This window comes from Balaenoptera acutorostrata, chromosome 2 (genome assembly GCF_949987535.1).
Source record: "Balaenoptera acutorostrata chromosome 2, mBalAcu1.1, whole genome shotgun sequence".
In the NCBI taxonomy this organism is placed as follows: Eukaryota; Metazoa; Chordata; class Mammalia; order Artiodactyla; family Balaenopteridae; genus Balaenoptera; species Balaenoptera acutorostrata.
In genome coordinates, this window is record NC_080065.1 from 163,852,885 (window position 1) to 163,865,948 (window position 13,064).

Consider the following 13,064-nt stretch of genomic DNA (forward strand, 5'->3'; position numbering starts at 1 on the left):
AGGTTGTACTTTTCCAAGAATTTGTCCATTTCTTTCAGGTTGTCCATTTTATTGGCATATAGTTGCTTGTAGTAGTCTCTTACGATCTTTTGTATTTCTGCAGTGTCAGTTGTAATCTCTCCTTTTTCAATTCTAATTTTCTTGATTTGAGTACTCGCCCTCCTTTTCTTGATGAGACTGGCTAAAGGATTACCAATTTTGTTTATCTTCTTAAAGCAACAGCCTTTAGTTTTATTGATCTTTGCTATTGTTTGGTTTGTTTCCATTTCACTTATTTCTGCTCGGATCTTTATGATTTCTTTCCTCCTACTAATTTTGGGTTTTCTTTGTTCTTCTTTTTCTAGTTGCTTTAGGTGTAAGGTTAGAATGTTTATTTGAGATTTTTCTTGCAGTGAGCTTGAATTGCTATGAACTTCCCTCTTAGAACTGCTTTTGCTGTATCCCATAGGTTTTGGATCGTCATGTTTTTGTTGTCATTTGTTTCTAGGTATTTTTTGATTCCCTCTTTGATTTCTTCAGTGATCTCTTGGTTATTCAGCAGCACACTGTTTAGCCTCCATGTATTTGTGTTTTCTTTACTGTTTTTTTCCTGTAATAGATCTCTAATCTCACAGTGTTGTGGTCGGAAAAGATGCTTGATACAATTTCAATTTTCTTAAATTTTCCAAGGTTTGATTTGTGACCCCAAATGTGATCTATTCTGGAGAATGTGCCGTGTGCATTTGAGAAGAAAGTGTATTCTTCTGCTTTGGGGTGGAATGTCCCAACAATATCAATTAAGTCTGTGTGGTCTCTTGTGTCATTTAAAGCTTCTGTTTCCTTATTTATTTTCCGTCTGGATGATCTTTTGGTGTCAGTGGGGTGTTAAAGCCCCCTATTATTGTGTTACTGTCGATTTTTCCTTTTAAAGCCATTTGCATTTGCCTTATATATTGAGGTGCTCCTATGTTGGGTGCATAAATATTTACAATTGTTTTGTTTTCTTCTTGGATTGATCCATTGATCATTATGTAGTGTCCTTTCTTGTCTCTTGTAACAGTCTTTATTTTAAAGTCTATTTTATCTCATATGAGTGTTGCTGCTCCAGCTTTCTTGTGATTTCCATTTGCATGGAATATCTTTTTCCATCCCCTCACTTTCAGTCTGTATGTGTCCCTAGGTGTGAAGTGGGTGTCTTGTAGACAGCATATAGACAGGCTTGTTTTTGTATCCATTCAGCCAGTCTGTGTCTTTTGGTTGGAGCATTTAATCCATTTACATTCAAGGTGATTATCGATATGTATGTTCCTATTACCATTGTCTTAATTGATTTGGGTTTGTCTTTGTGGGTCTTTTTATTCTCTTGTGTTTCCCACTTAGAGAAGTTCCTTTAGCATTTGTTGTAAAGCTAGTTTGGTGGCGCTGAATTCTCTTAGCTTTTGCTTGTCTGTAAAGCTTTTGATTTCTCCATTGAATATGAATGAGATCCTTGCTGGGTAGAGTAATCTTGGTTGTAGGTTTTTTCCCCTTCATCACTTTAAATATGTCCTGCCACTCCCTTCTGGCTTGCAGAGTTTCTGCTGAAAGATCAGCTGTTAACCTTATGGGGATTCCCTTTTATGTTATTTGTTGCCTTTCCCTTGCTGCTTTTAATATTTTTTCTTTGTATTTAATTTTTGATAGTTTGATTAATATGTGTCTTGGCATGTTTCTCTTTGGGTTTATCCTGTATGGGACTCTCTGTGCTTCCTGGACTTGGTTGACTATTTCCTTTCCCATGTTAGGGAAGTTTTCAACTATAATCTCTTCAAATATTTTCTCAAACCCTTTCTTTTTCTCTTCTTCTCCTGGGACCCCTATAATTCGAATATTGGTGCGTTTACTATTGTCCCAGGAGTCTCTGAGACTGTCCTCAATTCTTTCATTCTTTTTTCTTTATTCTGCTCCCTGGCAGTTATTTCCACCATTTTATCTTCCAGCTCACTTCTCCGTTCTTCTGCCTTAGTTCTTCTGCTATTGATTTCTTCTAGAGTATTTTTAATTTCAGTTATTGTATTGTTCATCACTGTTTGTTTGCTCTTCAGTTCTTCTAGATCCTTGTTAAATGTTTCTTTTATTTTCTCCATTCTGTTTCCGAGATTTTGGATCGTCTTTACTATCATTACTCTGAATTCTTTTTCAGGTAGGTTTCCTACTTCACCTTCATTTATTTGGTCTTGTAGGTTTTTACCTTGCTTCTTCATTTGTAACATATTTTTTGTCATTTTATTTTTTTTTTCTGATGGTTGGGGCTGTATTCCTGTCTTACAGATTATTTGGCCTGAGGCATCCAGCACTGGAGTTTGCAGGCAGTTAGATAAATCCGGGTCTTGGTGCTGAGATGAGGACCTCTGGGAGGCCTCACTCCTATTTATATTCCCTGGGGTCTGAGGTTCTCTGTTAGTCCAGCGGTTTGGACTCGGAGCTGCCACCACAGGAGCTCGGGCCCAACCTGTGGCCTGGGAACCAGATCCCGTAAGGCATGTGGCGTGGAAAAAAAAAAAAAAAGAAGAAGAAGAAAAGGAGCAATACAATAACAAAGAATAAAAAACAAAATAAAATTAGAAAGATCAAAAATATATTAGGAAAAATAATAATATAATTGAAACAACTGCAACAAGGTAAAATAAAACTGTAACAGAAAAAAGAAAAAGAAAAAAGGGGGGTGGGGGAACAAGCCAAAAAGGAGCAGAACAATAACAAAGCATAAAGAATAAAATAAAATTAGAAAAATAAAAGATTTATTAGAAAAAATAAACATATAAATGAATGAAGAACAATTAATCAACAAGGTAAAACAGAACCCCAATCTAAAAGAGGAAAAAAGGAAAAAAAAAAAAAAGCCTTGTCTATGGGGGGTGGAGTTTAGGCAGGGTTGGAACTTAGACATTGGTGGGGGTTATGGTGGGGCAGGGCCTAGGCTTAGGACCCATGCAGCCAGAAAAGGTCTTGGGGGCGGGGCCTGGGCGGGTGATGTTCAAGTGTCGGGCAGGGCCTCTACTTAGGACCTACAGAAGGGGAGAGGCAGCACGTCCAAAGGAGGGCCTTCAGAGTGTGGAGTTCTGGGGTTTGGAGGCAAAGCCATGGGTGAGGGTGTGTGGGTGCGGTTTAGGCCCAGCTCATTGGAGGGGTTCTCTGAGTGTAGAGGTAGGGCCCTGGGTGGGGGTGTAAGGATGGGGCTTGGTCTCTGCACAGCAGGAGGGAGGCTCTGAGGGCAGAGAATTAGGCCCAGGAGCCCAACAGGCTCTCTGGTGCCTAAGTGGACAGGGAAAGCACTGGCCGCGTTCCCTTCCATTCCTCCATGCCCCCACTCCCCATCTCTCCCGGGGTCTCCCCAGTCCCCGCTGGACCCCTAACCGTGGGTGTGTCCTGCTGGGTGTAGGAACTCCTCCCCTCCCCCAGCCACCCCTCAGGGGTTTGAGTCCAGTAGGTCTGGCCTTTACTTTTGCTTTCCCTTCCCTCCCTCCCACTCCCTCAGGACCCATGCAGCTGGAGGGGACATTCATGGGCAGAGGATCAGGACCGGGATCTCAGCAGGCTCCTGAGGGCCCAAGTGGGCAGGGGAGAACTGGCCATGCTCCCTTTTGATCCTCTGCCCTCCCAGTGGTCCCCCAATTTCCCCCTTTGGGGGTGGGATCCCTTCCCCTCCGGCAGCCACCCGTTACGGGCGCCAGTCCCATCCCACCTCCACTTCTCCCCCTCTCACTCCGCCCATGCCCCACGTCCTACCTGGTCACTGGGGGTTTCTCCCCTCCCCTTAGGTGTCTGTGGTCCCTCACTGGTGCCTGGTAGGTGCCCTAGTTGTGTGGAGACGTGAATTCCATGTGCTCCTAGTCCGCCATCTTGACTCTTCCCCCCAATCTTAAACTTATGAATTATTTCTGGAATTTTCCATTTAATATTTTCAGACCATGGTTGACTGTGGAAAGTGAAAGTGAGGATAAGAGGGGACTACTATAATGCAAAACCAGTGTTGATTTTTATTGTTGCACTAAATTGTAAAACCTGAATTGGTAGGCAATAATACCACAAATTAAATAAATAAAAATTTGGGAGAATCAAGGCTTAGATGTTGAGGCAGTTAAAGTCTAACTCATTGCCATGATAGTTTGGATAATAGGAATAAGTCGTCTTATTTAATAACTTATTTAATAAGTTAAAGTAGAATCGCACTGCTTATGATGAATCTGTTGGTAAAAAAGGCCCTACTGATACTTGGTTAAGTGGGGTTATTATGGCTAATCATATCTTGGAAGAGTACTATCCTTGCCAATTTTTAAACTTATTTTGAATTTTAACCCTTCAAATAATTTACGTGGAAATTACTAACAACTACATTTCTTTGAAATTTTCCTTGTGTGAGCAATGGTGAGAATCTTTTAAAGCATATGTTTGAAATATAACCTTTCAAGTATATTTACTTCATATACTATAATTTTTTTAAAAATCATGACTGGTAGAGCGAATTTTTTTTTAATATTTATTTATTTATTATTTATCTCGGCTGTGCTGGGTCTTAGTTGCGGCACACGGGATCCTCATTGCGGTATGTGGGCTCCCATTTGAGGCATGCGGACTCTTAGTTGCGGCATGCATGTGGGATCTAGTTCCCCGACCAGGGATCGAACCCAGGCCCCCCGCATTGGGAGCGCAGAGTCCCCCCTACTAGGCCACCAGGGAAGTCCCTGGTAGAGCGAATTTTATAACAGGATATTGATATCATGTTGTTCTACCTTATTCTTTCTGTTTGAGGCAGACCATTTTTGTTATTTTGGTATTGGTAATGTGTGATGCTTGTTTACACATTCTTAACACAATTAAGCAATAGCGGTATATCATAGACTTAGAGCTAACTGGCCAATCTGTAGATTGAATTTAGCACCCAATTCATATTTTTCCCTTTTATTACATTATCTTTATGGTAACCACATGGAGATATAAATTTCAGGAAGTTTCCAGTTCAAAAACCTCAGGCTCTCACGCAACATAACACATTTATACAACATTTAAAAGTACAAAAGCTCCTTTTGGTTAAGGGACAATACAAGAAAACTCATAAATTTAATGACACCAGAAGTTCTGGTCCGCGCTGTCCCAGAAAAAGGTTGCCAAATCTGTTTCTTGGCTCTCTCGTTGGTAAGAATGTCCCCCTCTGATACTCAGCACAAGGTGAAAGTTTCTACACCAAATGTTGGAGCCTAGGTTTTCAGAGTCCAAGCTGATGACTGCCACTGGTCCTTGGGACTTGGGAGCACCCAATTTAAAGTCCCTTATCCCAGTGGTCTTCACACTGAAGTAAGGCCACCCACTTATGAGATACAGGAAGAAAATGTAACTTCCATTTTTTTATACATATTTTTATTTTTTATATCATATGCAAATTTCTACTTAGGTTTACACTATATATAACATATTAGTCATATAATATATACCTCATTTATAAATAAATAACTGCACATATTGCTGCATACTTAGCTATTTACTATTAGGAGTACTCAGTCAAAATAACTTCAAGACCACAGTTCTGACAGTAGCTAATCAGAGAGAATGGACACTAAGGGGAGAAATGGGATCCTTTGAAAGGGATAGACAAAGGTCCAGTGATTAACAATATAATAAAAAAGTACAGATTAGAATATTATATGTGTCAAGCGATTTGTTTATAGATTCTTTATATACTTATTATAAAACATAAAAATGATCCGTATTCACCAAGTTAACAGGAGTTTTACTAACTATAAGTAGACTACATACAACTTTCATAATAGTTTGGAGCAGTTTAAAGTTCAGGCACAAGTATTTCGCATATAGTGGCTTTTCATTTTCTGGTTGTGGCTGACCTTTATGTAGGCCTTTTTTATTGCTATAAATGTTCTTTTTCAAGGGATAAACTGTTTTTGTCTTTTTGTTCTTGGTGGAGGGAATGTAAAGTAACTTTAAATAGTTTTAAACAAATTATTATAAATCAGATTATGAGAGACATGTTAATTTTCCGTGTTTCCTGAAGTTGCTAAAATTTGTGCATATTGCTTTTATAGCCAGAAAAAATATTTAAAAGAATTAATAGAAGTAACTCCTAGTAATAGAACTAAAAACAATCTGCATATCTTCTAAATTACCTATGGTAGGGGAAAAGGTAAGAAGGGAAAAAGAAGTAAACAGTAAAACATAGAAAACAAGTAGCAAGGAAGCATTTATAAGAGGAAGAAAAAAGTTATGACAGGTTTAATCAAGTTTGTTATAACAATAAATATAAGTGGGATGAACATACCTTTTATAAGGAGAAGACATACTCTAAAGTTTTTTCAAAAAGCCTAATTACATACAGTATACAAGAGTAGCACCTAAACAGCATGATTGAAAGAAATTGAAAATAAAAGAATAGGCAAACCAGATACATTATAATAGAAGGAAAGCATAAAGGGGTGATAATGTTCAATTTGACAGAGCTTAAAAGTAATAAATGGAACAGACTACAATGGTGAAGCATATAAGCCATAATGATGATGTCATGAATCAATATGTAACCAAATTATACAGAACTAAATTTCTATAAACTTTTTTTTGTTTGTTTCTTGTTTTTGGCCACACGGCGCAGCTTGCGGGATCTTAGTTCCCCGATGACCAGGGATTGAACCCATGCCCCCTGTAGTGGAAGTGCAGAGTCCTAACCACTGGACGGCCAGGGAATTCCCCAGAACTAAATTTAAATGATAAAAATTGCAAGAGGTAAAGAGAATTGTTATATCTGAAGAGTAGTTTAGAAACTTGAGTAGTTCTCTAAGTCTATGACAGATAAAGATAATAATTTTATTATTACTATATTCTATATTTTTATTTCAGCTGCTATACAAGAAAAATAACTATTCTGAAAACAGAAAATATGTGTTCTCCATGACTCATGAAATATTTATGAAAATTGACCATGATTTTTGGTCACAAATAAAATTTCAGGTGATTCCAAAGAGTAGAAATAGATTGTCCTAGACTCTCTGCCTATGGCAAAATAAAATTAGAGCTAAGTAATAAAGATAGGAAGGAAATTTTGTAATTTTCAGATCTTCTCTAACACTCTTGGGTCAAAGAAGAAATCAGAACTGCAGTTGTAAGATAAAGTTGGCCCTCCAGCCCTCTGTGTCCAAGGATGTGGAACCCGGAGAGGTGGATGGCCAAATGTAAGGGACTTGAGCTTCCTCAGATTCTGGTATCCGTGAGGGTCCTAGAACCAGTCCCCCACAGAACTGAGGACGACTGTATGTAAATAATATGATAGTTCACAGTATGCTGCATTTTCTTTTGTTTTCCGATTTAAAAAGCCCAATTTTGTATTTTGGTTTCAGAAGGGTAGTTAAAGGACAGTATTCAATAACAAATGTTTCTTGGCCCTCTGTAATGTGCAAGACATTTTGTTTGATGTGAGATATAACTCTGAGTAAGACTGAGCCTTGGTGCTTCTAATCCACTGGATTTGATTATTCAATGCACATTAGTAGTAACTTAATTGAGATGCATATATGAAAAATCCTTTATAGTTTCTTTGTAATGAAACTAAAGAGTTCAGTATGATCATTTTAATTTTCAGCAGAGGTACCTATGGTACCTATATGGAGAGGAGAAGTAGATTATTACTGTAGATTGATTGAACTGTGTAGAATGTCTGGAGATCTTGGTTCCTTTTTACCTCTATCACCTGTTAGCAGTTCTGTTTCATTGGACAATTTAAGTTTATCCCTCTGGGCTTCAAATTCTTCATCCATAAATGAGGAAGCTGAATTAAAATATAAGATTCTTTATACATGTTATTTTTGTGTAGCTGTGAATCAATTCATAAGTATTGAGCATCAAGTTCTTTTCAATCTGTAGGGACCAAACTTATGCTCTAGTTGGGGAAGAAAGACAAATTTAGGGCTCCACGCAAGCAGAGGAGAGTGCGTATATCTTTAAAAAGGACAGAGATGGAGAAAAGAAGAGCATTGGGAAAGGTTTCACAGAGGCAGTGTGACACCTGAGCTGATCTTGAAGATAAGTTTTTGTCAAGTGAACAGGGAAGGAGAACATTTTAGGTGCAGGAGATAATAGAAGGTATAGAGGCAGAGAAGTGAGCGTTTTACATTTGGGAAATTGCAGTTAGTTTGTATGGCATTTCGTAGTTAACATGGGTTTATGGAGGAGTAGCAAGACATCAAGTATTGATGTATATGGGAGCTGAACTGTGAAAAATAATGGGCTTTAAGTTAAAGGCAGTGAATAACCATGGAAATTTTTTTAAGCAGTGGAGGGAGGTGGCACTGTAAGATTTAGTTAGGGTGGACGCAGAGATAGCATTTAGGAAACTGGCAGTTGAGACATGATGAAGTCTTAATTAAAGTAATGGCAGTGGAGATGATATACAGGTTTTAGAATAGGTCTCTAAAATGGATGGGCTTTGTAGGGTGTGACAGCCCTGGAAGTGTGTGCAAAATTTAATATGTGAATGTATTTTCCTCTGGGAGAGGGTCTATAAATTTCATCACATCATGCAGGAGGGCTATTGGGGTAAATAAATATTGTAGGGAAAATTCACAGAGTGATATTTTACAAACTATGAAGGTTAAATAATTTTAAGTTTTACTTTATTCATTAGTGACTAATCTAATCTTTTTTCACTTTTTTAGAGTGGACAGGCCAAAATCTCATCAAGTTCGAACCTCTGGTACAATAAGGCGAACCTCTTCTTTGGATACGACCTTATCTCACAGGACAGTGGCCACGAGATCCTCATGTTCATTACCCTTCATGCATGAAAGATAAAGCTACTCAGGTAAAATAAGCAAATCAAAATCAGTTCTTCTATTTTGATCACAGTAAAGAAAATTAATTTAATCAAATTTTCCCAGTTATTAAATATATTCAACCAAAGAAGAAAGCCATTTCTTTTAATAAACTTTAGACTAAGTATTTTTATCATCTCGGTTTTGAAAGTTTTTAAATTATTTAATATTTAATAAATAGCACATCAGTCTACATTGTGTGGTTTTTGAGACTTATAGTTTTAGGAATTATTTTCCTACAGAAATTAATGACTAGTAACTGTATTAGAAAATACAGGCATATCTCGTTTTACTGTGCTTTGCTTTACCGTGCTTCTCAGATATTGTGTTTTTTTACAAATTGAAGGTTTTTGGCAATCTTGCATGGAGCAAGTCTATCGGCGTCTTTTTTCCAACAGCATTTGCTCACTTTATGTCTCTCTGTCACATTCTGGCAATTCTTTAAATATTTCAAACTTTTTCATTATTATTATATTTGTTATGGTGATCCGTCATCAGTGACCTTTGTTGTTACTATTGTAAAAAGATAATGACTTGCTGAAGGCTCAGATGGTGATTAGCATTTTTTAGCAATAAAGTATTTTTAATTAAGGTATGTATATTGTTTTTTTAGGATGTAATGCCTTTGAACACTTTAATAGACTGCAGTAATAGTATAAACATAAATTTTATATGCACTGGGAAACCAAAAATTTGTGTGACTCTCTTTATTGCGATATTTGCTTTATTGTGGTGGTCTGGAACCGAACCTGCAGTATCTCCAAGGTATGCTGGTATAAGTAGTTTTTGAAGAAAAGCTTGTACAGTTCCTGGAAATAATTTATAAAGTATTAACACATGGCTAAGGAAATATATGTTAAAGGATTTTTTTTCTGTTTAAAGCCAAAACTAAAATCCTTGAGAGAGAAATAGAAAATTTCCTGTTTGTCACACCTTCTCTATTTGTGGATCACAGCTTTTGGCTTGAAAAGTTTTCCTTCCATGTCAGAAAAAGATCTGAAAACATCTTAATTTATAATTTCTGAATTCTTGACTATATCTTTATAGCAGTAGTCGATTAGCATTATGAAGAATACGAAAAGTATAAGAGATGGTTATTGGCCTTAAAGAACTTACAGAAAAGTTAGGAAGATAAGATGTAAATGTAAGAAAATTGGTAATAGAAGACAGAGTATTATTAGGTGTTAGATGAATGGAGCATTTAAATGTAAGGGAATTCAATGGAATGGGAACATTTTTGGCTTTGTGGGTTAGGGAAATAGAAGGATTAGAGTTTCATGTCTGAAGAATGAGGAAAAGGGGAGAAAACTTTAGACATGATCTATGAGAATCTTCTCCAGTTTTGTAATTTTCTCAGGCAAGCTTGAAACCATAAAATTAGCTTCTTTATCATGCATCCTATCAATTTTGTCTGTGTAACATTTTATGTCACCCACTCCCAGTCTTTTGCTTTCCATTCTTTGTGAGGGAAAGGAAGAGTTTGAGATGGTATGCAGTGGGATTCTCAAGCAGAAAGTACTAGCAAAACTTAGAGATGTGGGCCTGCACACTTAGAAATGGTCACAGATAATTCAAAACTATCTTTCTGGAGGAGTTGGACTCCCAAGTGTGACAGAGTGTAGGTATAGAGTAAAGAAAGAAGGTCAAGAGATCAAGGACTTAGTTTTTAGAAATGCACACAAGGGAAGGATAAAAAATTAATGTATTCACCTGGTAGCAACAAGAAGAGAAAGGAGTTTAGCATTTACTGACTGTGTACCATGTACTTTGTGTTTTTATATCCTGTGTTTCATTTAATTCTCACAAGAACATTATAAAATTACACGATGGGGAAGCAGAAGCTCAGGGAAGTTAAGTGACTTAGTATCATAAACCTAGGAATTGTTGGAGCCAGGTTTCTAATACAGTTTAATTTGTCAGCCAATCTGAACTTCAATTTTATGGTGCTTTTAGGATAAATGGAATAGTGTGTGTGCATGTGTGTGTATCACCTAGTAGAGTAATTGACACCATTCTTAAAAATGGTAGCTATTCTTTTTAGGTTAAAAAGAAACCCTACCTCTTATTGAATATATGCTTTATGCTGACACTCTCCAAAAACATGATCTTATTCATTCTTCACCAAAACTCTAACAAGAGGAGAGAGAAAGAGAGCAAAAGCTAAGAGAAGAAATGAAATAGTCTAGCCTTAGAAACCAAAGGGAAAGTTGTTTTAAGAAAGGAAAAATTATTAACAGTATCAGGTGCTACCGACAGGTCATGGAAAATAGGGAGTAGATTTAGGGATTAGGGGCATATTGTCTTGGAGAGTGAAATACTGATAATATGTTAGAGAAGGAAGCTCAGCTATTTGGGAGTTAAGAAGAGAGTGATATGGTGGTAGAAGATAAGGGCGCTGGGTAGGTTTCTTCACCACATCTGTTTCTTTATCTGAACAATGGGATTAATGAAACCTAACTCATAGTAATGTTGTATGACTAAATAGGGTAATATTTGAAAGTGAATATGGCAATACACATGTTAGGTTATTAGTAGCAGATACAGGCAGGCCCATTTGTAACATCTGCAGGATCTGGAGCAAATATAAATGTAGACCTACATACCATATACATACTAAGTTAAATTAACAAACTGTTACATAAAATTCCCCCAAAAGCCTGAGGTCCAGGGTAGGGGCTTCTCTTGCCTGGGTCTGCATGTAGATCGTCTATTTGAGAAACCTGACATTGATAGGAAGGCCAAATATAGGCCTCATTTTACATATGATATACTGAGGCTTAGAGAAGTTTAACTTGTACATGGTTATATAGCTAAATAAATATGAAGAGATCTGAATCCAGATTTGGCTGATTCCAAAGGTTTTGTGTTTTCTCCAGTTCCTCCCTGCCTCTCATAGTAATCACTAAAGTGTATATAGCACTTGACCTAGTGCTTGCCTTACAAGCCTAAGAAATGGTCTTGCCCTGAAGCATTATTAGTTTAATTGAAGGTATAAGAGATGAACATATGAGATGGTTGTTATTGTCATGTCCATACCTCCTTGATTAATTCTTTAACTCTTGGGGAAGGAAGTAGAGATTTGTATTTATTCAGTGGAAATTAGTAAACAGAAAGTGGTACAGTCATTGTGCTACAGATATTAAATACCTAGGCTGTCTGGCTTTAGTGGAGGGAATCTCTAGTATTTTCTACTTTTCATATTTCCATATTTCAGCTACCTTAATTATTGAGGGTTAGAAATAGAATTCTTATTGCTTCATGTATTTATACATTGGGCCTTTGTAAAAGAAGTAGCATAGTGTTGTGGGAAAGACTGTGGACTTTAGAGACTTTAGAGATCTTGTGTTCAAATCAAGGCCCAATGTGAGGGAACTTTCTGGGATAATGGAATTGTTGTATATCTTGATAGAGATTTTGGTTACATGGGTGGATGTATTTATTAGAACTTAGGCAAGTATACACTTGTGCATTCTAATATATAACTTAACTTTTAAAATATAGAATATAAATACCGAAATCTAATTAAGATGTTTAGAGGTGAAGGATAGTGCTGTCTGCAACTTACTTTGAAATGAATAAGAAATAAGATCAATAGATGATAGATAGATGAATATATATGTGATGAAGCAAACGAAGCAAAATGTTAAATATAGATTCTAAGTGTTGGCTTTCTGAGTATGCACTGAGAAGTTTTTTCAACTATTCTATTTGTTTGAATTTTTAAAATAAAGTGTTGGGGGGAAAATCATGGCCCATTGAATTAACTGCTATGTGTCTCACACTTCAGTTTCCTTTTTTACAAATTGCAGTTAATAATACCCAGGTTGCACATACACATATTTATTCTGAGGACTAAAAGAGACAGCTTCACATTTTTGAGGCCAATGGGGAGATGGATAATTGCCAGTTTATTAGAATAATCTGTGTAGCTTAAGAGAAAAACTAAAAACCATTTGTAGAATTTGATGTTACTTTATTACATTAACCCTGCTGATACAACCTTTTTTAAACAAGTTTATTACCGACACTTAAAATTGAACTTGTAGTTAAGGTTACTATAATCAGACAGTAACATTTCCTCAGTTTTCACCCCACAGTCCAAAGTATAAATCTTCATCTATGGACAGATATGAAATCTACATGTGAATGTGTTTTTAAATGATAAAGTAACATATGCTCTTTGTAAAGTGGTCAAGCAATAAAAGTAATATAGAGTAATAATCAGAGGTGTTTCCT

The 13,064-nt window shown here is 36.7% G+C and overlaps 2 protein-coding genes across 8 annotated transcripts in view; one reads left to right on the top strand and one right to left on the bottom strand.

Annotated features, from left to right (window-relative positions):
• LOC130707375 (glucocorticoid-induced transcript 1 protein-like) overlaps positions 1-9,115 on the top strand; it is a 137,105-nt gene extending 127,990 nt beyond the window's left edge. For all 7 annotated transcript variants that reach the window (XR_009007263.1, XR_009007262.1, XR_009007259.1 and 4 more), the window contains one exon: positions 8,673-9,115. Coding sequence is in view for 2 of the 7 variants with exons in the window: in XM_057541610.1 (XP_057397593.1) it covers positions 8,673-8,801 (129 nt within the window). In the remaining 5 variants the exon portion in view is untranslated. The remainder of the gene's footprint in view (positions 1-8,672) is intronic.
• The window catches only part of LOC130707369 (ELKS/Rab6-interacting/CAST family member 1-like), a 467,400-nt gene that overhangs the window by 235,269 nt on the left and 219,067 nt on the right, over positions 1-13,064 (bottom strand).